The sequence below is a fragment of the Sphaeramia orbicularis genome, chromosome 11 (assembly GCF_902148855.1).
Source record: "Sphaeramia orbicularis chromosome 11, fSphaOr1.1, whole genome shotgun sequence".
NCBI lineage: Eukaryota > Metazoa > Chordata > Actinopteri > Kurtiformes > Apogonidae > Sphaeramia > Sphaeramia orbicularis.
In genome coordinates, this window is record NC_043967.1 from 28,734,628 (window position 1) to 28,762,589 (window position 27,962).

At 38.0% G+C, this 27,962-nt stretch overlaps 1 protein-coding gene across 5 annotated transcripts; it reads right to left on the reverse strand.

The window, feature by feature from the left end:
* Positions 1–101: 101 nt before the first annotated feature.
* Positions 102–27,690, reverse strand: LOC115428636 (homeobox-containing protein 1). 5 transcript variants are annotated; one of them, XM_030147772.1, is made up of 11 exons: positions 26,760–27,690; positions 19,908–20,019; positions 15,478–15,904; positions 14,260–14,345; positions 13,317–13,427; positions 9,041–9,268; positions 8,695–8,851; positions 6,834–6,916; positions 5,754–5,849; positions 5,511–5,626; positions 102–2,991 (listed from the first exon to the last, which is right to left on the reverse strand). In XM_030147772.1, the coding sequence occupies exons 2-11, from the start codon at positions 19,987–19,989 to the stop codon at positions 2,848–2,850; spliced, it is 1,530 nt and encodes a 509-aa protein (XP_030003632.1). In that variant the 5' UTR covers positions 19,990–20,019; positions 26,760–27,690; the 3' UTR covers positions 102–2,847. The 5 variants fall into 5 exon arrangements, with proteins under 5 accessions (XP_030003632.1, XP_030003631.1, XP_030003633.1 ...); XM_030147771.1 differs by having other exon boundaries at positions 5,511–5,629; positions 26,760–27,687; XM_030147773.1 differs by lacking the exon at positions 19,908–20,019 and having other exon boundaries at positions 5,511–5,629; positions 26,760–27,687.
* Between the last annotated feature and the right edge of the window lie 272 nt (positions 27,691–27,962).

Below are 27,962 nucleotides of genomic sequence, written 5' to 3' on the forward strand. Positions count from 1 at the left end.
CATTCACATTTCTTGCAGCCACCAAAGGGGAGGGTGAGGAAAGGGGGGGGGGGGGGGTTCAGCAGGTTCCAAAATGACTTATCCAAATAAATGCAGACATATGAGAGTCCATGGTTCATCATTTATTATTGTTATTGTTTTCTCCTTGTCAGATAAAAGCAGATAGAGAGGAGCGTAATAATCAGAAACAGCGTGCAGCTTTGGGGGTTCCTGTCCAAAGCCAGACGAGAGAACTGTCCGAGGTGAGTATGCATCGACGATACAGGGAAACCCCACTGTCCCGAATGCTACATAAAACTGTCCATGTCATAAACAGTTACAATAATGGCTGCTGTCCATGTTTACAGTTAGCCTGTAACACATTCATGACACAGGGTTATTCTGAGGTAAGCTAGAGTTGGCTAGTGTTGTACTGAGCAAATAAACATCTATGTAGTGTACGTCTATGACTGTGTCCTGTTCCTGTAAGCACAGTTTACTCTGTAGCTCATCTCTACCTTGGCATAGCTTTGGCATTAGGAGGTAACATGTTAGCGCCCTGCTGAGGGCCATCGAGGAAAAAAAAAGCATCTTTAGTTCATTTTATGAACATCTAGGGAGTCACTCCCAAGGCCTTGGGCCAGTCAATGATAATGCAGTTTACATAAGCTATTCATATTTCAAGTTTGACAAATAACAGTTTTTATATAGTACTAATGTCATTTATAAAGCACCCATAGAATGTATATTTTCTGGGTTATGTACAGTACGTGTCTAGGCCCAAACACACCCCTCTGAATTATAGTGAGATCCACTGTGAAGTGCTTTGAAGCTTTGCAGTCAAACCTACATGAGCTTAAGCTTTAGCTTATTCCAATAAAGAACATGAAGCTGACGTTGCCGTGTTGCTTGTTGTGACAGAGCCCCATCCTATGACACACACCCTCTACTATCTGTGCTGTGGTTTAACTGCTCTGCTCAAAAATCTGTCAAATCTGATGAAAGGAAATGAACAGAACAGCATAGTTTAGACCCTGTTACTTGGACTGTAGTCTGTTACCACTGTGAACAGGGTTTCCACTGGATTTTTTAGATGCATCCAAACATCTGCATGACTTGACAGAATGTCTTCAACTTTGGCACAAACGTTCACTTAGAATCAAAGATGAACAGATTAGATTTTCATGGCTAGATTCATATTCTTACTAAAAACTGTCACTCATAGTAAACTTTGGGGAACAGTTGCATCAGCAGAGGCACCTGACTGAATATATGGTGTGATATGTTTGTGGAATCGAACCATTTGAAACTTAGTCATGTTTGAATAACAGTCTGCTGGGAACACAAATATAATGTAGCTCTATGTTGATGAAAGAATGGAAAAGTTAACTATTCTAACTCAATATAGCGTACTCAGTATAAAGCTGTTCTGACTTTAAAACTACGTTGAGCAATGGGGCTTCACTGAAATCTGACATTTATATCTGATATTCTGACTGGCAGTTTTATTAATTCTTCAAGACAAACTTGTAACTTGTAATTTCTCTGGATGGAGTGTATGTACTTTACATGCATTTAATGGTTTTGTTTGGTTATTTCAAAGCCATAACTTATGTAGTTAGCCAGATTTCTCCAAGTATGAGGAGAAAGGTTTTTTTTTTCCCTCTTCCCAATCAAATTTGACCAGTTCTACTTTTTGGCCAAACAATAAAACTAACAAATACAGGTAATAAAGGGGCGTACCTCCAAAAACATTGAGCCCTGTCCCAGAATGCAACACAGCATGGCATACTTCATATTCCCTGTACGAAGACGAGGTGCTTCTAGCGTGAAGGCTGAAGCGTTAGGATTTTCTATCACATTTGTTTTAGCGTTCTTTTAAACATTAAAGTAAGAAAAAGCCAAGTAGACTAACTAGTCTAGCTTCACTGGCTGAGTTCAGGACTTGGAAATAAAGGCAGGGCTACAAAACTGACCAAACAGCAGCATTCAGTCAAATAAAGACCATAAAGATATGATCACATATTCTGAGAGGCTTGTGTTGCGAATATAAAAAGGTATAAATAACACATCCTGTTTTTGGTTAAACAAAGTTAACATGAACAAAGTCTTTTGAAGAAAACAAAGCAGATGTTAAGTCACCAAAAAAAAAAAAAAAAAAAAAAAAAAAAAAGGAGGGAAAAAAAAAAATATCTGATGTAGGTCTTTCACTGTCCTTATCCACCGGTTTTTGGGATTACCTGAGATTCCAGTTGTCCCTCAGGGCTTTACGGATTTGACAGCAACAGCAACAGCATTCGGTGATTGATCGACTGATTTCATCAATCGACTGAGGTTAGAGTCTTCTTACCGGATAGGGTCGCAGACAATCAAGGAGAGCAGAGGGCACTGAGATCACCACAGACCAGATCCTTGATTGCCATATTTTATCCCCTCACCTTTTGTCACCTAAAACTCACCTGACCTGCAGGCTCAGCACATTCATGTCCATCAATCAGCCGCTCTTTAAAAATGCAGAATAAAGCGGGTAGCGATGAGAAAAGAAAAGGCTTAGCTTAAAATGTGCGAGGTATCCTTTACATAAATCTCCCTCTAAGGATTTTAGGCTTTTTAATACCATCTTGGAATGCACTATATATATTGATATTATATATATTTATATGTATACTGTATATTGCCGTTAATATAAGCAGGATTACTGTTGATAAATACAGTGGCCTCCTTACCATCAGAGGCACCTCAGCGAGCTTCAGCACCCGTCTCCCTTTGATTATTGGGTGTCACAGACCTGAAAGGCCCTACATGGGTTATCGTTTGCCTATTTCATTTGATTAAATCTGATTATGATCCAGACATGGCCGGCTTTGGTCACTCTTCGTCCACGGTCTCCCTTTTTGACTCGTCCTCTTTCTGTTCCAGCACCTGAGAGGCAGGGCTGGGCAGGGCTGCCACCTCTGCCGCAGCCAGAGTAGAGGGGTCCTGTTGGTCAGACATCCTCTGAGACGTGTCTTCCTGTGGACAAGAGTGAGAAGAAGTAGAATTGTAGTTTCGGTCCAGACTCATACGTAAACATTTAAAACCAGTTAAAGCATCCTGATCCAGAAGCTCTGAGAACCCTGGTGCTGAGATAGGCCAGCCTGAGTAATAAAAATTGCTAAGTCTTGTGTGTCACATGATGCCTCCTAATCATTCCATTACTTCTCACATTAAAGCTTTCTCCTCCGATGTTCACTGGGAAGTCATCAGGCAACTGCTTAGCCTAAAAATAGTGGTAGGACACTATTTTCTTTGCCGAATGTTACGAGCAAAGACAATCAAAGTTCAACTGAGCTGCAGACAAATTTGCTTCAAATAAATGCGTGCTCAAAAGAAAGCCTTCCATACTACAGTGAACATCCACTGTTTGTCAATTTAACAACAGCAAAAACCCATTTAGTGAAATTTCCAAAATGACCAACACCAAACCACTGTGGGCCTTGGTGGTTTTTGAAGAGTTTAGTGAAGCAATTTAATAAAGATAGAAAATGCTTAATAAACAATGGTAACATTTAGATGAAGATGGACGACAGGAAAGGATGGTCCAATCCTGTGTTCAAGTTAATATGGAAGGACTGATGCAGCTTTCCTAAGATTTGCTGCTACTTAGTTAAATCAAGGTTATTTATTGGGAAACATCAACTCTGTCAGACAGAAACCTTGATTCCAAATGCATGTTTGTTCCAAATTTGAAAGAAATCCCCTCAAGGTGTTCCTAGGGCATCATGGTGACGAAAATTGGATGGACAGGCGGGCAGACAGACAACCTGAAAACATGATGCCTCAGGTTGTAGCTGTCACGGTACGGAGGCATGAAAGCATCGGGATCAGGATGGTCCAGATTCCACAGTGTCCACTTTATTAGACAGACCCACTAGAGCCTGTAGTGCAGTTTGGGTTGCATGAGGTCTCCAAAAGCCGCCGTCAGTCTTTATTGTCCCCACTGGCACTTTTCATTGGGTCAGCTTGTTAAAACTGGCAGAGCTACAGGCAAGACTCCACACACTGTGTTTATGTCCTCTTGCCTGCTGTGACCAGCTAACAGCTGCTCCGTGTTTGTGCTGCTGCCCCAGTGACTCCCTGTAATTTATCAATTTGTACTCATTGTAGCAAACTCTGGCTCCCTTATGATCACCCACATCTGACTTGGCTGGAACGCTGAGTGTGTGTGGGAACAACATGATGCCATTTACAACTCTGATGCTTTTCTGCACACCTTGGTCACAGAATCTCGTCATAGAGCCACAGTCTGATGGTCCAGGACCCTGGGGATATTACTCAGAAACAGTGTCTTTCCCTGCTAAAAAATAGCATTTCAACAATTCTACTTTTCAAAGAAGACTGCAGAAACCATGCTTACCCCAAGGACTAGCACAGCAGCTATTAGATGGTAAGCAATTTGAATATTACATGTTTATCTTCCACCTACACACACGTACATATTGTAACAGTCAGAGTTGGGTTAATGTGTGTTACTGTAACACACAATCGTACCATGAGCTGGTGCCTCCCTTTGTTTTGCTGTGATGTACCAGAGTTCAGTATTTATTCTCTCCAAGAGCATGGTGTTGTGAATTATCCCTTTGTAGTAATGAGGGTGTTTAGGTTATGCTTTAATTTTTTACTGTTTATGTGTGATATGTAGCCATGGAGCCCTGAAGACCTAGTGTGACATAAACAATGCTAAGTTAGGGCTGCGCAATTAATCTATTTTAAATCAAAATAGGATTTTTTAATTTACAATTTTTAACAAAGAGAAATCGTCAAATCGATTTCATCTTTCTTGTGCCTCCGAGCCGTGCGCCTCTGGGCTACCGTAAGCTCCTCCTGCTATCTGTGAGAGTAGTCTTCAGTCAGTAGTGATACTAATGTCAGCTGTGGTCCATGCACGCACACATGCACGACTGATGCCTGTCACTGACTTATATTGGTATAACTTCTGTGGGCCAATCATGGAATTTTCTGGGATTCTGTGATACCACCACAAATTTGAGGTAGGGAGCAGTGCCTCAGCATTGCGGGCTGCACACGAAGACAACATACTGTCTTCTGTTGTCTTTTGCTAAAAAAAAATATGGATTTTATTTTTGGCCAAAATTGTGCAGCCCTACGTTAATTTCTGTTAAATAAACTGATTGAACTGTGTGGAAACTGACACTTCTTTGTCTGTTGAATGTCTCTGGGCTGAGCTACAGAGTTCACAGCAAACTACCCTTCTGATGCTTACATTCTTCAACTATATACACCACACTATACAATACATTTAAAAACTCTGAAATTTATTAGTTATGTTTTCAAATCTGATGATCTAACTTGATTGTTATGAGGAAATCAGGCTTAAACTCACACAAAAGCACACTTTAAATTGAATGTAGTTACAATCTTGCAGTTATTGACACTGCATTTGAACAGTCTTTGAGTCTGTGACCAAATGCTAACACTTTAGCCTTTTCAGAGTCTTTTAGTGCAAGGCTGGCGTTACTTGCTTGACTTACTTGCTCTGAGAATCGATGATTCACCTGATCTGCAAACTCCTGCATCTCTCCCTCCTCACCGTTTGAATGGCAGCTGGGACTTGGCACCTCGATTCCATGGCTCTCCAAAATGGCAGCTTCTAGGTGAGTTAAGAGGAAGGAGACGTTAAGAGATGTGACAGATACAAACAGAAATATGAACTGTCGGATTATATAAAAAAGAACTTCTATGGTTCTTCGTTTTACAGTTTGTCAGCTCTTTACCAATGTTGGCTCTTCTCTTCATCTCCTTTCGACGATTGGCGAACCAGTTGTAAACCTTCAATGCAGTCACGCGCTCAAATTCAGACAGTTTACAACCTGATAATGAAACAAAACTTCTCACTTATAATGTCAATGAGCATCCGAGACCTCAATGTTGAACGTCTCACCTGGTTTGTGGACATATTTCTTATTAGGACGTTTACATGCACCGTAGCTGAACGTATTTAATAGGTCATGTATTTCATCAGATTTCTTGGCCTGATTTGTGGAAATCTAATGGCATGACATCATTTTCCAGGCTACATCGTATGTAAAGACACAATAAACTTAGTGTATGTGAATTTTTGACTGTCTGAGAAAGTTGAAATGAAAATTTGTCTCTGCTATTTTAGAAAACAGTCGTTTTAAGTGATTTAACATATGTTATTGTGCAATACTCTTAGGCCAACATTGTGTTTGTTGGTTTAGTAAAGTTCTAATGACCACACATGCATTTCTCAATTTTTGTATTAAGATCCAATCTGGATATATGTGAAGCATATAGTAGTAAAAACAAAGGTTTCAGGGATAAAACAGCTTCTATAAACCACAGTGGTTGTATTTAATGTGTCCCCCTTTGCACGTAACATGTCTTTAGGCCTTTTGCTCAGAAAATATGAGATTTATTGCACTGATTTTCTGATGTTTTTAGCCAGGTTTCATTCAACACATGTCTCTAAATGAAAGAGACTTTAACCTTTAGAACACATTTAGTTTAGTTTTGTGTCTGAAGGCTGCACACATTATTTTTATATCTGAAGACGAGAATGAAAAATAAATAAGTATGCACACAGAGGTGGCCCAAGACTTTTGCACACATTTGTATGCAAAAATGACATGTTTAGAACAGTGAAACCTGCTACTGTGGGTGTAAACCTCTAACCTTGACTGTACCTATACCTGAGAACCAAAGAAAAGGTGTGAATCCTTAAGTTAGAAATGTCTGAGAACAGCAGTGTGTGACAGGTTTGTTCTGGACACTTCCAACCCAAGGATACAATAGAACAGAAGAGAGAGAAGAGGCTTCGGTTCACTCTTTACCTGGTTTCTGGATGACTGAATTACAAGCGTTGGCAATCTCTTCACGTTTTGCCTCGTCTGGATACTGGTTCTCTATGAAGAAACTGGAAGAGGATTGGAAATGGTTAAATCATACTGAATCCCAGGCTCCACATTGATTAGAAGAGTGCATCTTTGTGAGTGGGGCTAGACGCGCCCTCATTTTACACCTCATTACCTTTGAGTCTTTATACTGAGCTACAGAAGAGACGAGACAATATTTATACAGTCAGAGGGGTCTTTAATGTACAGGAACAGATTCATGGATGCACTAAGTGGATTAAGCTCTGGGTTTTTTTAGTATTACATTCTTAAATCTCTTCCTTTAGTTATAAATATGAAAACTCTGACGAACCATTTAAACATCTAGGTGAAGCTCATCGTGGCCATATTTTTTCCTTTGCACATTTTCCTTACTCATGTCTTGCTTTTGAATATCTCACCGAGGCTGAAAAAGGAGGATTATCTCACATTACAAAACATGCAGGGATCAATTTCTTCCAACCCTCTCACCCTCCGAGTCGTCCTATCCTGTCCACTGTCTCACACACACATACACACACACACACACACACACACACACACCATCTTAACCTCCACTGTATCGTCCTTGGGTCTAAACTAGCTCATAAGGATCAGCACTGCAGCAGAATTGCGTAATCTGGGAGCGCTGCTGTTGGTGAGTGTTGTCTGTGGGCCTGTGTGTGGTCTTATTATTGTGAGTGCCCTGACTGCTCCCTATACTTACAGCAAGCATGTAATAGAGAAATCAATTGCATGCAGCAGGGAAGTAGCTGTAGAGGAATGTCTGCATTTGTTTCTCTGCATCCTCCTGGGTTCTGTCTGGAACAAATATTATGGTCCGGACAAGCAGACTTACAGTGCTCCAGATCCCAAACCACGTAATTAACTCAAATGTTGCATTGAGCATCAGGAGCAGGACGGGGACAAAAGGACATTGAGCCTGGGATGGTTATTAAAACTGAAAGCTACATGTTTTACGCAGACCTTGACTGCTCTTGGTTAGTCGTTTCATACTTTCATGCAAATTCTCAAACGTAAAACCGGCCAAATGCTGAGACAGTTGAGCCATTATAAAATACCATAACATTACTGAGTTAAAACTGTAATATTCCATCATCTACCACATTTTCTGCATGATATGAATGCACCACATACTGGTCTCCTTTTAAAAGTAAGTCCGATGTCAACTAATTATGCTCCTCTGTCCTCCAGTCTGACCCGGAAATCGATCGAGGTCCCGCTATGACTGAGGATGTTCTGATCCTTCATATGCATCTCACAGGATTGACGAACCATGGCTTTATTCTACACCTTTATTCAATGCATCTTTTTTTTTTCTACCTAAAAAGCAGGTGTATTTCATTTGAATTCCTAAAGACAAAGGGCACAATCTCAAGACAAGCTAATGTCTAAATTTTATTTACATTATGATGTACTTTTATTCTCATAAAACAGCTGGATGTACTGTTAAATATTACCATGGCAGAACGATAGGTCAAAACCACAATGTTGGTGTTTTGATCCCAACACAACCTGTCAAGGATCAGTAAGATAAGAGTGCATCTAACACCACTCAGACCAGAGCCCTCTCATCATTCATCATGTCGAAGCGTCCTTGGGCAAGTCACTGAACAAGTTGTTCTACTGGTGTGTGAATGTGAGTGTGCAACTGTGTGCATGACACACATTGTAAAGCACTTTGAAAGCAAGTAAGGTAGTAAAGCACTATGTAAAGGCAGTCCATTTACCATTTTTCAGAGGTAGGGCCCCTAACGTAATGTGTTTGTTTGTGTGACACCTCTGTGCAAGATTCGCTCACCTCTCCATAATTGATTGGCACTCCTTCCTCCAGGTGAACCTGCTTCCTCTGCGCAGCCTCAGAGGACCGCCCACTATCCCCGTCCTGTCACCGGTCATGATACCCGTCCTCCAATCGGGCTCTTCTTTCACCAAAGAACGCATTGATAAAGTGGCTCCTACAGAAAGAGGCAGAGGACAGCAAATGTGTTTCAAATGGGCCAAACAAAATGGTCCACAAATGAAAAAAGCCTTGTTTATAGCATCGTGTTAACTAAAGTGGCAGGGGTGAGTGACAAGCGGTTCAGCTGATGTGCAGGGGTCTCGGGTAGCGAGCGGCCGGGAGCTGGGCCAGGTCATAGTTTTACCTGTCTGGTTCTGAGCGGCTGCAGCAGCAGCAGTGTACCAGGGCAGCAAATGCATCAGCAGCTCTCTCTGTCTGCTCCACGCGGGGTTGGGGTTCAGGTTGGTGTTGGGGTTTGGGAGGATGTTGGGGAGGATGCTGCCACTTGCCCCTGCTACCGTCCCGTCTCTGTCCCCTCCCCTGGCCCTGGGCGTGGGACTCACGCTGTGCTGGCTTTCACTCCACCTCAGCCCTTCGGTCAGGACAAAACCAACAGTCAGGCAGGCCACAGCCAGAGATCAGATTATCGACACCAGCTTTGGCTCATTTGAGTTTCGACTGTTGCTTTACTAAAAGTATATATATATATATGTACATGTGTTTCTTTAAATTAACGGACTCCTGTAGACCTGCCTACCAGATTTAGTCATGATGATGCCAGAAAACCCTTTGGAATGTTTTCAGTTAGAAATATTAGCCAATTAGAAGTCAGTTTGAGTGTGTATAGACGAATGTTGGGCAGGTCAATAGGAGCTGAAATCAGAAGCAAAGCATTGTGGCCACTTTGGATTGCAAAGAGAAAAGTAATTGTTAGTATCAGCCTGATTGTTAGCCATGTAGGAATGAAAACCAGCACCAGAGTACCTCCAGCATCAGGGCTGAAAACTACAGAGGAGCTAAGGCAAAGCTTGTGTGGGTGGGGAGCAAAAATAAACAGGAGTAAGATGAAGGGAGACAGCAGGTGGTCCTTTCGATAACGTAAAGTTGACACTTAAGGCTCCTTTCAAGCCTGGCATTAACATGCATCTTCACTGATCTGATCTTAAGTGGACAACTCTGTGTACATCAGAAGCTCATCTAATGGCCCGGTCGGAGCTAAACAAGCTTTCATTTCCTGCAGACACTGTGGATGCAGCACAAAGTGACAGGTGGAATAGTCACAGTGAATGACAAATGAAAGGATACTTTTCTGCCTTCTCATCTTAGCACGTTAAAGTTAGCAAAGCAAAAAAAAAAAAAAAAACTCATTTGATTTACTGTGGAGCTCAAAGATGACCTTTTAAGGTGGAATATTTTCTTGCCTGTTACTCAGTGTATAAGCTGAGAGTCAATCAATACAACTCATGGTTCGATGTTAATGTTTTTCCCCCACTTGCTCATTTGGGAGAGTTGGCCAGGCACTACTCTTACCATTTTTAAGCACTAATGTAAACTGTGCAGTCAGTGAGAATTTTATTGGAGCACATAGAGCTACTGTACATGCAGAGGTCTTTTTTTTCTATTAATGAGAGTTTAAATTAATATGCAAATTCAACATAATTTGGCTCAATAATGACATATTTATTGCTTGGCTGAAGCCTGCTGGACCTTGAGCAAAAAAGAAAAAAAAAAACCCCTCAAATTAGGATTTGGGGTATAAAGGCATAGGAGTCCCATCAGAAGTTAGAAAAAAAACATGAAGTACCATAAAAAGCAGACACCTAATGTGTACCTTTCATGGTCAGTTGGACATGTGGGTCAGTAACTACTAATACCTCGACTATTTGCCCAAAGTCCATTTTTATCTGTCCCAATACAATTTGACATGCCTTTGAAAAATGACTCCGTTTTATCCTTGTTCTCAAAGTTGTGTCAAACTGAAAAACATAGCTGGAGTTTCACCCACCTCCACTAAACCTACTCAACTCCCTTTTTTTCAGGATGGCTGAAGTGTTCACTTTCATGCAGCACATAAACACCCTGCTGGCATTTATTTGCAAATTTCTCAATTACTTCCATGATCAGCTGTATGTGAAACATCTTTTCCTGAACTTTAAGACATGCTGGGAAATCTTTACTAGTGCAAAAACTGTGTTGTTGTTTGTAGCATTAATGTCGCTAAGCTAATGACTTTGTTAAAATCAGTTTGTAATTATTCTTAAAGGGTTCATATTTTGCTAAACCCACTTTTATTAGTCTTCGGTACATTTATTTGTGTATTTGAACCCTAATAGTTCATAAAGTTTGAATTTGAACCCTCCAGGTGCTGCAAAGCTATCTATATTCATTTTGGCAAAAACAGAGCGGATTTCTACAACCTGTTTCAATTCCTGCTTAAATTGTTACATTTTAGAAATAGTTGCATCACCACATTTGCACATTTAAGGTCAAGACTTCCAATGAATATTTCTCAGAGTACGCCATAAATATGTCCAAACTTCAAGCCGATTACCTAAAATGTTCAGTTGTTGGTTGTATTAATGAACATGAACACAAGTAACTGAACAGGACAGAAAGCACAGTCAACAACCTGGAGGGGGTGGGGTGTAGAGTGGCTCATTTGGATTTAAAGGGTCAGCGCTCAAAACAACCTATCTGGTGTCATTACTCAGAAATAGGGTTGAAGACGGACCTGTGGAGTTGAATTAATGAACAATTCAGACCTAAGCATAGCATTTATAGTTTATGTAGACCACAGGGAAATGTTTTAAAATGCATAATTCTAATTTAAAAGAGCAAAATATCACTCGTTTAAGAGTCTGTCAGCTAAAGCATCCAGTCAGTCAAGTTTAACCTGGAGGACTCGGTGTATTTCTGACACTGAAGAAGTTTTGACTGCTGAAAGTAACATTTATCTGACACTCACACGACCAGGCAATAAGCCTTGCTGCAGAAACAGCGCAAAAGAGTTTTAATGTTGTTATAAAAAGTGTTGAAATATTTTTGGCTCATTATGAAACTGTGGAGGGACAAATTAAACTATGGCAGGCCGCCATAGTTGAAGTAATCATAGTAATGAGAAACACTGATGTCATTCACTAGCAATAAACCCTGTGAATATTATAATCGAAGTAAATCATGCTCTATCAGAAAGACTTCTCTTGTAAATTAGTCATGGAAAATGAGAACTGTGTGAGATTTGCTTTTCTTTCAAACAGCAAAAATGTAGAATGATGTTGTGACTACTGTCAATGTATACATCAAAATGAAACCATATACTGTGCTGTCCCATTTGAGCTTCACACATCGTTATAATACCTTATTATGATGCTGTCGGAGAGGGAATTAGTATGCAATTCTGTTAAAACATATGTAGACTACCTGCAAATGGGATCTATGTGGTCAAAGTGACCAGACCTCAGTGTGTCTTTCTTCAGTTGTACTCAGAGCTGTCGACTTGTGATCAGATCAATAAAAATGCATGAAATAACAGGCCGAACAGGGACATTGCTAATGATTTTATATATGCATGATTAAAGTTGTGAGCAACTCAAGTAGCTACAAATCTAGCACATTGTAGCCATATCAAATCAAATAATCTGTTTAAGTAGCTCCATCTCTGTATCCTAGGACATAGAGAGGTCAACACCAACCCATGCTGTTACTCTAGCCTGTACAGACAAACCGCATTCACCCACTAAAGTTTCATCCCCAAACCAGAAGCCTTAAATTTATTGATTAGCATCTCCTGTGACAGGACTACCTTTATCATTTGTCTTTCCTCTGAAATTATAGATTTGTCTCGTGTCCTTCCTTGACCTCACAGTCCTCAAGGACCAGGATGGAATTAGCACGGTGAGTGAGGTGGGCGGGTTTACCATGCAGGGGGATGGAGATAAAGAGGGGGACAGATGGAAGAGGGGAAGGTTAGCAAGCAGTGGTTCACATTCATGTAGGACAGAAAACATTATCACTTTTTCAAATCTGTTATGATTAACCTAACATTCAACCTTGCGGCCCTAATCTGTGCTCCATCTCGTAATTAGTCTGCCAGTTCCTACAGTAACATCCATCATCCTTGTTATCGTCTACAGCTCTGGAAAAAAATTAAGGTTATGTGATCAAGAGGGTGATGGATGGTCACAAGCCATCAAACAAAGCCAGGCTATTTGCAGTTTTGCTCCAGGAGTAGTATGAAGTAGGGGGTGGCACCGTGAAATACTGATGGATAGCACTGAGACACATAAAATCTCAGACTGAAAAGAGTTATGCCACCAAATATAGATTTCTATATGCACACACTGGTATAGTGTTGTTTCAAAATGAATATGAACTTGTTTTCTTCTATTCAAGATCTAAAAACAGAATAGTCATCATTTCTGAAAATAAAACGCCCTAAATGAAAACACATTCATTTAGAATTTTACAGAAATGTAGTTTCTAGGACTAAAAACAATATAAATTTCACTCAAGCACATATAAACTGTAAAAATCTGTTGTGTTTTCTTTTTTTTCCAGAGCCGTCTGTCTTCTACTGCTGCTTAATCGTCAAACTCTACACTTTGGAAACACTCCGAGTGTGTCCCTAAGGTCCACCTCACCTGGGTTATTCCTCTCCAGCAGGTACCAGCGGTAGAAGGCCCTGCGTTTGGAGTCGCTCATCTCCAGGCCCTGCTGCAGCAGCCACTGGGAGATATAACTCTGGCTGATGCCTGCATCAAAGACACCAGTCATGTCATGATCCATGTCTGCGTGGTGTTAGCTCAGTTGTGATTTTTGACTCGTGGCAGAAAAAAAAGCAATTACAAGAAGGTGTGTTATCCTAACACATTTAAGGCCAACATACTCCAAAGGATTTAATAACAATAAAAATGTAATAGATCTACCTGCAATATGAAGGATACTCTGCCAAAAATAAAACAGAAGAAGAGGGAGCAGCTTTTTCAACACTGACACTTAATAGAAAATGACCAGGAAAGCTCTACATCATGTACATGGTTTCTGATATAAGCCATAGTTCAGGAGATTCCAGCTTTTAAGAGGTGAATTAGCAGAATTTCTGTCAGTCCTTAATGAGTCTTGAATCCATTCATCTAAATTTTAGGCCTTAAAAGGTCTTAAACGTGTCTTAAGTGATTAGGCTATAATGGCGACTTTTGTTGTATAAAGTAAAGAACTAAGCATTATCTGCAGTCTCACTTTAAAGTTTGTTTCTCCAATGTGAGTGAGTTAGTGATTTATTTCATGGTGCACTGACTGCATTTGTACTACTGAGACAGGCAGTGAGCCAGATTCATTTATTTAGCTGCTGATGAAGCAAATAATTGATTTATTTTGTTGTCTTTAGTTGTACAATTAATTATCTGATGTATTATATATCATATCTGTGGCTAGAAGTATTGATTAATTTTAAACACCTACATTTTTGTCTGAGAGGAAGTGATCAGTTTTTAGAATCAAAGAAGAACGTTGTGGAATTCAGAAAAATACATTCCAAATGAAAACTGTACATGAGAAACAGATCCCACAGACAAAGCGGGTTACCTGTTACTTGGCCGACTATTGCCTGAGAGATCCTGCGGTTGTTGAGGAAAGTTTTGATCTCTTCTTTCACCAGGTTGCTGTCTCTCCTGTAAAAGCAGCAAAAACTCCATCATGGCATTAGACCTATTACACGGTGTTTAACACACCTGCCTATATTCGCACTAACCTTATTCACTGATGCCTCTCTTTTTTCAGCTGTCCCTAAACACCTGACCTGAATTAACTCGACTACAATTCTGGAGTATAAGCCTGCAGCTCTAGGGACATTTACTGTCATCATCTGATGTTCTAATAGTCTCTTTTTGTCTCTTCTATTCCTTTTGCTCTGCAACTCATCCAGCACTAATTCATTCCTACCTCTGTTCTCCCATCCCACCTAGGCAATTCCAGGGCTGGTTCCAAGCCAGTGCCTTTAGTTGAAACATTTATTTCCTTTCTGACAGACAAAGCACCACATTTCTGTCAGAAAAACCGGTTACAGTGTGGCCTTAATGCTTTCCTGGTCTAGGCTGGGGTAGGACCAAGTAACACCTCATATACTTGATACACAGAATGAGCTTCAGCATGTACCACAAACTGAAGCAGTGGAGGTTGAACCGTTTCTTCACCATGTAACACAACATAAATTCAGTTATACAACCACTAATGTGAGTTGTCTAATGGCAACACACTCTCAAAATGATGGAATACATTTCCAAGTAAGCTCCATCTTGACAAACTACCATAGCTTTAAAGGATAATCAAACAGATTCTCTATGACCACCCCCAAAAATGTGAACTTATCTCTATAAAGCTTAGTAACACTAGATAATGTTAGTGTGCCTTTATACACTGCCAAAAAAATTAGAGACAGTTTGAACACCTACATATATAAATCTTAAATAACTGATTTCATTATTTAGAATAGGTCAAATTTGCACAATTTTCTACCTTTTCTTTCTCTCATTCCTCAGTTAATCTTTTTCTAGATTTTTATTTTAACTTTAAGAGCTGTGCCAACAAAAAGTTGACAGATTGGTCATATTTGACTTTGGTTTGTTTCCAGTAGTGGCTCCAAAATAGGAAAGACAGATGTAGACCCATTATTCTCTAATCCACGGGAAAGCAATCCAGTTCTTAATCAGTCCACAAATTGAGCAAACTTCAGCCCAGCTCTAGTACCATGTTCATGCTGGTCTAAAAGGGCTGAATAACATTCAACTCTACCTTCATCCTTACCTCATATACTCCTCCACCTTCTCCTCCAGGTCCCACTCCTCCTCACCCATCATGTCATAGCTGAATGACCGCTGCACAGCCACAGTGGGAGGGTAGAGGGGAGGAGGTGAAGCCTCGTAGCTGTTGCTGGGGGACAGTGCTGCCCCATCCAGGCCGGAGGTCTGTGTGGTCGCAGAGGCCAAGGAGAGGGACGAAGAGGACGACGAAGACGAGGATGGGACCGGAGCAGCTGTGGTGGGGGCGTTGTTGGATGGGGCAGGCTGGGAGTCACAGTGAGACGGGCGGTGGTCTGGGTCAAGCCTCTCCAGGGACTCCAGAGCGTGGATGATCTGAGGTTTGGTCATGCCAGACAGACGTAGGCGCTGTAGGAGGTCGATCTGCTCTATGGTGTAGCGGGGCTCCACCTCACAGCACTCCATTCTGGCATCTGCATGCAGAAAGTGGAGGTGTAGGTTTGATCAAAGAGAACTTGAGCCTAGCTTCTGGGTGAAATATAAGACCAATTTTGCAAGGCAACATGAGCCAACTACAGTCCCATTAATATACTGAAGGTCTGTGTGTCTAGTTTGAGATAAACAGAACTTCTTCACAAATAAGACATATACTGCTAAATTTATCTATCTATCTCCTTTTATAGAGCTTGAATTTGGATAATGTGTTGCAGGCTTTTACAGAAGCGTCAAATGCGCCGATAAAAGGATTATTAATAGATTCAAACCCAAACAAAGACAAGTACGACTGAATTCAATCACTTCACTGCCACTACTGAGGCTGATTTATCTTCAGTACACTCCAAATGCAAATGTGGCAAACTGCTTTTAATTATGCTAATTTCAGAAAGGTTCCAGTATGTACCAAACTGTTTTTCAAAAACTTGGGGTGAAAATAACAGACTGCATTCTCCTCTGAAGAACTCTGGGGTCACTTGAAGTTTTGGCACTCGTTCAAACACTTGGCACACACTCTAACCTTGCTCCACTTGTCCAGGGTGAAATAAAAAAAAAAAAAAAAAAGGATCAACCGAGTATATAAAACTAAAATCAGTGACAGTCCACCTGGTCAGAGACATGTCCATATTCTTGCAACAGGAAGACAATTTGATGAGAGTCTGATTAAACACAACTATAATCCACCAAATACGAAAATGACAGCCTATGAAAAACCAAACTCAGTATATTAAATATACAATTAAAAGTTACAAATTTTATTTTTTACATATTTGTTTTAAAGCAGATACAGGCTATATTAACATGAGTGAATCAAATGTTTCTAAAGTACCTAAAGACCATTCCTGCTTGATGTATTTTGTTCATTTTCAGGATTTTCGCAAAACCAACACTATACTCCACTAAATATGAAAATGACAGTCCACCTGGTCAGAGACATGTCCATATTCTTGCAACAGGAAGACAATTTGATGAAAGTCTGATTAAACACAACTATAATCCATCAAATATGAAAGTGACAGCCCAGTATGCATGATGTATACTAAACTCAGTATACATCATGTACGATTAAAAGTTACAAATTTAATTTTTTACATTTTTGTTTTAAAGCAGATACAGACTATATTAACAAGAGTGAGCCAAATGTTTGTAAAATACCTAAAGACCATTCCTGCTTGATGTATTTTGTTCATTTTCATGATTTTCGCAAAACCAACACTATACTCCACCAAATGTGAAAATGACAGCCCATGAAAAACTAAACTCAGTATATTAAATGTACAATTAAAAGTTACAAATTAATTTTTTTACATATTTATTTCAAGGCAGATATCAGCTGTATTAACAAGAATGAGCCAAATGTTTTTAAAGTCCCTAAATACCATTCCTGCTTGATGAATTTTTGTTCATTTTCAGGATTTTCGCAAAAACACCACTATACTCCACCAAATGTGAAAATGACAGTCCACCTGGTCAGAGACATGTCCATATTCTTGCAACAGGAAGACGATTTGACGAAAGTCTGATTAAACACAACTATAATCCACCAAATATGAAAATGACAGCACATGAAAACCCAAACTCAGTATATTAAATGTACAATTAAAAGCTACAAATTTATATTTTTACATATTTAAGGCAGATACAGGATGTATTAATAAGAGTGAGCCAAATGTTTGTAAAATACCTAAAGATCATTCCTGCTTGATGTATTTTTGTTAATTTTCAGGATTTTCGCAAAACCAACACTATACTCCACCAAATGTGAAAATGACAGCCCATGAAAAACTAAACTCAGTATATTAAATATACAATTAAAAGTTACAAATTTTTTTTTACGTTTTTATTTTGAGGCAGATACTAACTGTATTAACAAGAACGAACCAAATGTTTGTAAAATACCTAAAGACCATTTCTGCTTGATGTATTTTTGTTCATTTTCAGGATTTTCTCAAAACCAACACTATACTCCACCAAATATGAAAATGACAGTCCACCTGGTCAGAGACATGTCCATATTCTTGCAACAGGAAGACAATTTGATGAGAGTCTGATTAAACACAACTATAATCCACCAAATACGAAAATGACAGCCTATGAAAAACCAAACTCAGTATATTAAATATACAATTAAAAGTTACAAATTTTATTTTTTACATATTTGTTTTAAAGCAGATACAGGCTATATTAACATGAGTGAATCAAATGTTTCTAAAGTACCTAAAGACCATTCCTGCTTGATGTATTTTGTTCATTTTCAGGATTTTCGCAAAACCAACACTATACTCCACTAAATATGAAAATGACAGTCCACCTGGTCAGAGACATGTCCATATTCTTGCAACAGGAAGACAATTTGATGAAAGTCTGATTAAACACAACTATAATCCATCAAATATGAAAGTGACAGCCCAGTATGCATGATGTATACTAAACTCAGTATACATCATGTACGATTAAAAGTTACAAATTTAATTTTTTACATTTTTGTTTTAAAGCAGATACAGACTATATTAACAAGAGTGAGCCAAATGTTTGTAAAATACCTAAAGACCATTCCTGCTTGATGTATTTTGTTCATTTTCATGATTTTCGCAAAACCAACACTATACTCCACCAAATGTGAAAATGACAGCCCATGAAAAACTAAACTCAGTATATTAAATGTACAATTAAAAGTTACAAATTAATTTTTTTACATATTTATTTCAAGGCAGATATCAGCTGTATTAACAAGAATGAGCCAAATGTTTTTAAAGTCCCTAAATACCATTCCTGCTTGATGAATTTTTGTTCATTTTCAGGATTTTCGCAAAAACACCACTATACTCCACCAAATGTGAAAATGACAGTCCACCTGGTCAGAGACATGTCCATATTCTTGCAACAGGAAGACGATTTGACGAAAGTCTGATTAAACACAACTATAATCCACCAAATATGAAAATGACAGCACATGAAAACCCAAACTCAGTATATTAAATGTACAATTAAAAGCTACAAATTTATATTTTTACATATTTAAGGCAGATACAGGATGTATTAATAAGAGTGAGCCAAATGTTTGTAAAATACCTAAAGATCATTCCTGCTTGATGTATTTTTGTTAATTTTCAGGATTTTCGCAAAACCAACACTATACTCCACCAAATGTGAAAATGACAGCCCATGAAAAACTAAACTCAGTATATTAAATATACAATTAAAAGTTACAAATTTTTTTTTACGTTTTTATTTTGAGGCAGATACTAACTGTATTAACAAGAACGAACCAAATGTTTGTAAAATACCTAAAGACCATTTCTGCTTGATGTATTTTTGTTCATTTTCAGGATTTTCTCAAAACCAACACTATACTCCACCAAATATGAAAATGACAGTCCACCTGGTCAGAGACATGTCCATATTCTTGCAATAGGAAGACAATTTGATGAAAGTCTGATTAAACACAACTATAATCCACCAAATATGAAAATGACAGCTCATGAAAACCCAAACTCAGTATATTAAATGTACAATTAAAAGCTACAAATTTATATTTTTACATATTTAAGGCAGATACAGGATGCATTAATAAGAGTGAGCCAAATGTTTGTAAAATACCTAAAGATCATTCCTGCTTGATGTATTTTTGTTAATTTTCAGGATTTTCACAAAACCAACACTATACTCCACCAAATGTCAAAGTGACAGCTCATGAAAAACTAAACTCAGTATATTAAATGTACAAATAAAAGTTACAAATTAATTTTTTACATTTTTATTTTAAGGCAGATACTAACTGTATTAACAAGAGTGAGCCAAATGTTTTTAAAGTCCCTACAGACCAGTCCTGCTTGATGTATTTTTGTTCATTTTCAAGATTTTCGCAAAAATTCACCAGAAAAGAAAACTTAACTCCACTAGCACAACAGTATGTTCTCCTTCCAGTGTTAATAACAAACCACTAAGCTATCTATGTACATATAGCTGTCCCGTCCTTACCTGACGGAGGAGGTGACACGGAGAGGTGCCCCGGGAGTGGCTCAGTGCGTGGGGTCGCGGTGGGGACACACCACTGTCGCATGGCTCAGCGGAGTTCAGCTCAGCGGGACCTCTGAGGAAACAGACGGCAGACAGCTGCAGTGGGCTGCGGTTAAGCCGCTCCGCCTAGCATACTGACAGCCCTACGACCGCAGCTCACTTTCTACTGGGCTGTGTGTGCTAAGCTAACAACACCAACTCCGGCTCATACTTCAAAGCACAGCTCTCCAGCGTTAGCCGTTTGCTAATGAGTTATCAGTTAAGTTGAACGTTACGTGACGCCGGAAATAGTACTACGTCCCCTACAAAATAAAAGCACGAAGGAAATCACTGCTAAATCGTCACAGAAGACAGTCTTAAGTGTTTTAGTTCATCAATTCATGACAATAAATTCATGACAATAAATTCATTTCCAATTCCAAATAAAGAATATAACTACGTATTCAAAGCGATCCCTAATTATTGTCTCACTTGTGAAAAACCTTAGTTATCTAACATCACAGACAAATAAGCCTTGTTTATTGATTAATGGCATTAATATTTTTAGTTGGAGTTGTAATAACAGACATATACACAATGCATTGAATGAAAAGAGGTTAAGCAGTATGGAATTCAACTTTTTCTAAAACTGAGTGGTCAAAAGCATGGACATGACCGTATAAATACTGTATTACAAACAAAATTAGAATTTTACATCTCAAAATTTTACATAACATATATCCCTCCAATGCTATTTTGTGTCAATTTTATGATGTGGAAGAAATATGTAACTTTTGTCAATCTGAATCTGAAACTACTCTACACTTATTCTTTTTATGTGAACATTCTTCTAATTTTTGGTCCAAAATGGAAAATTATATCATATCTAAAAGTAACAATAAAATAAATATAACGTCCCAAAATGTAATTACTTATTTTAAACATAATACTAAAAATCTAGAATTTATTGTAAATTTGTTCATATTATTTGGAAAATTTCATATATATAAAAACAAACATACTAAAACACTCCCAAATTTTAAAATCTTCCTATTAGAATTTGGAAATTATATTAAATCTTTAGAACTCATTTATAATAATAAAAAAAAAAAAAAAGCACTAACACCTTGGCTATTTATTTAAAAAAAAAATTAATACTGACTGAACTCTCTGTTGCATTTATTTATTTATATTTGTCAGAATTATTATTTTTATTTATTTACTTTTTTCTTTTACTATTATTTATATATTATGCTTTGCATTTTTAAATCTATGCATTATTTTCTTAAACTTATATGTTCAAATGCTTTTTCCCTTTTGACATGTTGTTTGTTTAAAATGTTGTACTGTATACTCAGATGTTGTTAATAAAGTTGAAAAAAAAGAAAAAGAAAAAAAAAGTGTTTTTAGTTCACATTCTTTTAATTTCTGGTCCAACATTGAAAAAAATATATCATATCTAAAAGTAATAATAAGATAACTGTAACATCCCAAAATGTAATTACATATTTTAAACATGATATTCACAATTTAGAATTTGTTGTAAATTTGTTCATCTTATTTGGAAAATTTCATATACATAAAAATAAATACACTAAAACACACCCACATTTTAAAATCTTCCTATTGGAATTTGAAAATTACATTAAATCTTTAGAATTTATCCATAATACAAAAAGCTCTAACACCCTGGCTATTTATAAACAGTTCTTTAATACTGACTGAACTCTCTTAAGGCGGCCTTACACTGTGCGAGTTTAGAGACGATTTCTCACTCGTGCGACTATTTCTGGGATCCGGCCCGATGTGCCTCTAATCGTGTGTCGTGCTTCGTGCAGTGTACATGGGGTAAAGAGAGGCGATTAGCACCTCAAGACCACCTCACGACCAGCAATCGTGTGTTCGCAAGGAAAACGGAGCTGTTTGAAATCCTGCTCGCTCCTCGTGAGTGTATCGTACTGTCAAAGCAGTGTCACGAACCGATGTGCCTCAAATTCTCACACTGTGCATGCGCGAACACAGACGCGTACAGTAGCGTACAAGCTGACAGTAGCTAGCTGTTGTCCTAGTGCAGTTTAGCTTTTGCAGCTTACCTCTAGTTCCTGCTATAGGATGACAGCCCATACTGTCCACGTTTGGCCAACCAATTCCTGCACCAAACACATTGTTGTCTTTTCTTCTTTTTTGATTCCCCGCAGATAATGGCACATATTACCAAAGCAGCTCGTTGGTTTTTGTTTAGCACTACCATTTCGTGACTCATGCCAATACACAATCGTCTATGCACTTTTACGGATTCCTTGGTATTTTAACGTTGTATTTCCGGATACAACACTCAAACGTGTCGTGCGTCCTGTGGTGTATGGTCCTACAGTGTGAGCAGTCAGGTCGCATACGAGCGTCGGTCCGTGCAGTGTGAGAACATGAATCGTGAGTCTGACTGTACGACTGATTCGCACAGTTTGAGATGGAGCTGCGTGCAACGATCGAAATAATCGCACAGTGTATGGCCGCCTTTATTTATTTATATTTGTTAGATCTGTTATTCTTATTTATTTATTTACTTTTTTATACTATTATTTGTACATTATGCTTTGTATCTTTCATATTTCCTTAAACTTATATGTTCAAATGCTTTTTCCCTTTTGACATCTTGTTGTTTGTTCAAATTTTTTGTACTGTATAGTTAAATGTTTTCAATAAAGTTGGGGAAAAAAAGTGTTTTTAGTTTAGGGGGCACATTCAGCCCATTGTGATATCAAGTGGGCCGGACCAGTAAAATAATAACCTATAAATATTAAATAATAATCCAATTTTTTCTCTTTATTTTAGTGTGAAAGTTACATTATATTATAAAATGTGAATAAACTAAGCAACCATGTACACATTCAAATATCTTTAAAATAAATAAATAAGTATAATTTCAACAATATTAAGTTTCAGCTTAGTATTAACACAGTTTATAGATCACAGTGGATCTACAAATATACAAAACATTTGTAACAGGCAGAATATTGTTAAAATAACACTTATTTTTCTTTGGACATTTCATGTTTCACGTATCATACCGCATCCAATACAAGGTCCTCCTCCTCACCTATAAGTCCCTCCAAAACCTGGCCCCTCCTTATCTCACTGATCTCCTTCAGCAGCACTGCCCCACCCGCCGCCTCAGAATATCCAACACTAACCTCCTGACTCCCACCACCAGGACAAAGCACCGGACCTTGGGGGACTGAGCCTTTGCTGCAGCTACCCCCACCCTATGGAACTCACTCCACAAAACATCAAGAAATCGGACTCAATACAAAACTTCAAATCACTACTCAAAACTCACCTGTTCAAACTTGCATTTTCTTGAGCCTCTTTCTTTTCTCTGTTCTTTTTGTTTTGATTGTTTGTGAAGTGTCTTTGAGTGTCCAAAAAAGCGCTATATAAGTGTGATGTATTATTATTATTATGTTCATATTTGCTCAGTTTACTCATTTTAATTAGTGCTGTCAAATGATTAAAATTTTGACTCAGATTAATCACGGGGTTGTTGTGGATTAATTTTGATTAATCATGATTAAATATCATTCATTTTTAATCTATATCAGGGGTCAGCATCCCCGGTTCTCGAAAGCCACTATCCTGCATGTTTTCGATGTTTCCCTCTTCCTGCACACCTGACGGTCGTTATCAGGCTTCTGCAGAGCTTGATGATAGGCTTATCATTTGAATCAGGTGTGTTGGAAGAGGGATACATCTAAAACATGCAGGATAGTGGCTCTCGAGGACCAGGGTTGGTGACCCCTGATCTATATTAATCGTGTTTCATTTTGCATGAGAAAACAGACTCAAGAAAGAAGGAAATATACTCTACTTGCACAAACTACTTGAAATGCATTGCCAGAGTCATTCTCCGCTGCAGATGGATTAATTGCATTAAAATTTTAATCAGATTAATCATGACGAGGGAGTAATTCACGTTAATGCATTAATTTTGACAGCCCTAATTTTATTGTGATAGGATAATTTGTAAATGTACATATTTACCTCCGCCAAGGAGGTTATGTTTTTGCCAGGGTTTGTTTGTTTGTCTGTCTGTTTGTTTGTTTGTCTGTCCGTTAGTGTGCAACATAACTCAAAAAGTTATGGACAGATTTGGATGAAATTTTCAGGGTTTGTTGGAAATGGGATGAGGAAGAAATGATTAAATTTTGGTGGTGATCGGGGGTGGGGGGACCCACGAGGGGGGGACACTGATCGTTAGTGTGCAACATAACTCAAAAAGTTATGGACAGATTTGGATGACATTTTCAGGGTTTGTTGGAAATGGGATAAGGAAGAAATGATAAAATTTTGGTGGTGATCGGGGGTGGGGGGGCCCACGGGGGGGGCCACTGATCAGCCTTGGCGGAGGTCTGCGCTCTCCGAGTGCTTCTAGTTTCATAATGTAATTTTTCTTTTTCCAAATTAAACCAAGGAGAAAATTTGTAGCTGTCATTATCTATAGGTTATTATACTATTATTTTACTAGAGATGACATTGAGCTGTTTGCCCCTGAACACCCTTGACTGTTAATATTGTAACTGTAATTTTTACACTTTGCAAACTCATCCCGTGGGCTGGATTGGACCATTTGTTGGGCCAGTTTTGGCCCGTGGGCCTTATGTTTGACACCCTGGCTTAAGACATGACCAATAACAATAGCCTAAAAAAAACAAGAATATGCATGAATGCATTATATCCCAACAGTTAACTATAGCAAATACGCCCAGTCTCTGATATGACTTAACAATGAAGTTATTTGGGCATTAATAGTAGATAACATACTGTGAAGTACTTATGTTAATCTATATCAGCAAAAACCCTTTCTTTACAAGTTCATCAATGGTAGAGAACACTGTCTCAGTCTATTAAAGGAATGAAATACAGTTAATTTCAAAGATTATTTGGAAATGCATGTCCCAGGTGCAACATACATAATAACCAGATTACACTAAAAAGAAAAATTCCCAAATTCTAACTAAACAACAATAACAGTATGCAAAATATGACAGTTTTCTTGGATATTTTAGTGACAACAAATATGTTGGACAGTTACTGTTTTACACATGTTTGTGGTAGAGTATCACAACTATACACAACTAGTATAACTACAACTATTGCTACTCACAACTATTTCTTAGTTTTAAAGAGGATCAACTTCAACAGTTTACTATCTAAACACCACATCTTTAAGCTTTCTAATTAAATGCCAAGCCAAATTTGACATGACTTCAAGATTAAACATTTTTACTATTGTCAAATATATAGTAATATTTATCTCATAAGTGCAAGCATATATGTTACATAAGAAAGAATAATAAGCCCCAAAACACAGCTGTGTGGAACCCCACAAGTTTTTCCACCAAACCAACACACCATAACTTTGACAGGTAAGATCAAACAAATCATACATCATGTAAGATAACCAGAAATAATTTCCTCTATCAGGGTTTGCAATATACAGTTGAGTTTCATCCAGTTGACAATCCAAATCCTTACATTTAGACTATTAAAGGGTTAACCTACTCCACTGACAGTAGGTAGAAGTGATAGGAGGACAATTTCAGATGGTCGCGTAATCAACAGTTAAGTGAAGAATTATATTAATATTTGAATAACACCAACTGTTAATCTTAACCCTTTCATGCATAGTGGTCACTACAATGGACAGCTATTCTACAGCTGTTCTCTTGTATATTCATGGATTTTGTTGTTTTAGTTCCATATCAGCCAACACATTGGACGCTTATGCACCATCCCATACACTGACATTGAAAACATTACAGTAACTTTGCTGTTCTTGATAAACCCGATCTAACATGTTCGAGTGCAAATCAATTCCTTGTCATTGTTATTAGACTGTAATTAACAACAAAGGTTGCTTTTTTTGGCATATTATGTCCATAAAGTGAGTAATGACTAGTATTAGAGTACACTACAAACAAAAAGTTAAGGATAACTTTTTTTTTGTTTTTCATTTTTGCCATTTGTAAATAAAACTATGTCTGGTCATTAAAAAAATGTATTTCAATTCAGTTCACACAAAAAAAGTACAAAGCATTGTGCAAGAATCCCAACTGAAAAAAATACCCCCAAAATTAAAAATATCCATAACTTTTTGTTTGTAGTGTATGTTAACATGTGAGAAAACATCAAATTAGCAGCATTTAATGTTTTTATTTCATAGTGTTCACACAGGTTATCAGTAAATACATGTTTCTTTGCTTCAAAAATTAACCATATGGCGTCCATCTTTGGTGGACATTTTTACAACTCCATGAAAATGAGTTTCAATAAATAAATAAATAAATAAATAAATAAATAAAAATAAAAATAATAATCGCATTATTTTTTTAATGCCCAAAGAGGAATAAAGAAAAAAATCTTGATTAATGTTCTCATAATTCATGCATGAAAGGATTAAAACCACATATAAACCTACTCAGTAACATTGCTTCCACTAAGTTCACTATGTATCTACACAAACTACGCTTTTATTTTGAAGGACGTGGACAACTAGGTCTGTGCGTGTCTACCCTGACATTGCTGTCGTCGGCTAACAACTTACCCAAAACTTGAACTTTAGACATTAGCATTCCCCTGACAGTGTTTTTGATAGTGGACCATGTATGTAACACGTATGCCTACACGACGCTCTAAGGAAATATTCGGCGTGTTCGCTCGAGTAGATGGGATACAACCAGATGCTAGCTAGTTAGCCTGCTAGGTGGCTAGCTATGTTAGCAGTTAGCTAATAGCTAGCAGCAGATTGTCCCACCGCGGAGCTCCACTCGCTCTTACCTCCAGTTGCTGTGGAGAGATAGCCGCAGCCAGCTGGACGGAGATGGCAGATGGTAATAATAACTGTGGAGAAAGTAGTGCACCGCTCAGCTCCGTTAAACTAAGTAACTCTTCTGTCTGGAGCCGACGGGTAACTAGCGAGCAGAGGGTGAACGGTGCAGGGTCATATTGTCTTTCAGCTATGCAGTGGGGAAATACTGTATGCAAATGTGGGGAGTCTGTCTCAATTTATGACCCCTCACCCGACACCGCTGTAAAGCTAGACATTATAATAATAATAACTTCCGGTTGTAATGTACCTACAAATTATACCATGCACTCATAGCATTTCCTCACCACTCTGTGATCATGACAGGAAAAGCTACATTTTTGGTATTTGATATAATGTCACCAATTACCCTTATACAAATCTGATCATATACTACATTTTCATTGCATTAATCTAATTTATTCCTGTAATCAAATTCCCCCCTTTTATTTTGATTAGCCCAAGGAATTTTCCTCTCTAAATCTGTTTCTGTTGACACTGCACCACCCATCACATTAAGTGGGTCTACTGTATCTACAGACACTTGAAGCTGTGTGTCGGATTTGCAAGTACACCACTGACTGAGGAAGCAGTTACATGAGAGGAAGTTGTATAATAATATACATATAAATCATCACCAAATGAATTTCAGTCATTGAATACTCAGCAGCCACTGACTGCCCATAATATCAAGGGATTGTTGATACCATTTAGCTAAAACTCCATGCAGCCATTAGGTGGGAGGATTTTCTTTCATTGTATATACTTTAAATACTTTATTTTTAAAGCAGTGGTTCTCAAAGTGGACTCTTGGGGCCTCAATATATACATTTAGGCTAATAGTTTTGCATTAATGAAACAAGAATACCATGACAATTACTTAGACCTTCCTTAGTTTTTGGTGAATAGAAACTCTAATAAATAATATATACATAAACATACATTTTTAATAGACCAGATCTCTGTACACATCTACTCACTGTATAAAACTGTAATTGGCACTCTGTACGTATCACAATATAAACTCTCACTGTAAATAATATATACATAAACATATATTTTAATAGACCAGTTCTCTGTACATATCTACCCACTTATTCACATTCATCTTAAATATTCTCAACCCATTGTTGTCTTTGTCTCTAGTCAAATGTTTGTTTATATTATGTCTATGT

Coding starts and splice junctions, on each gene's coding strand:
- LOC115428636 (XM_030147771.1), bottom strand. CDS start 19,989: ATGCGACAGTGGTGTGTCCCCACCGCGACCCCACGCACTGAGCCACTC. Junction 8,852..9,040: donor AGCCGCTCAGAACCAGACAG/GTAAAACTATGA, acceptor CTCTTTCTGTAG/GAGCCACTTTATCAATGCGT. Junction 5,630..5,753: donor GAAGAGAAGAGCCAACATTG/GTAAAGAGCTGA, acceptor TAACTCACCTAG/AAGCTGCCATTTTGGAGAGC.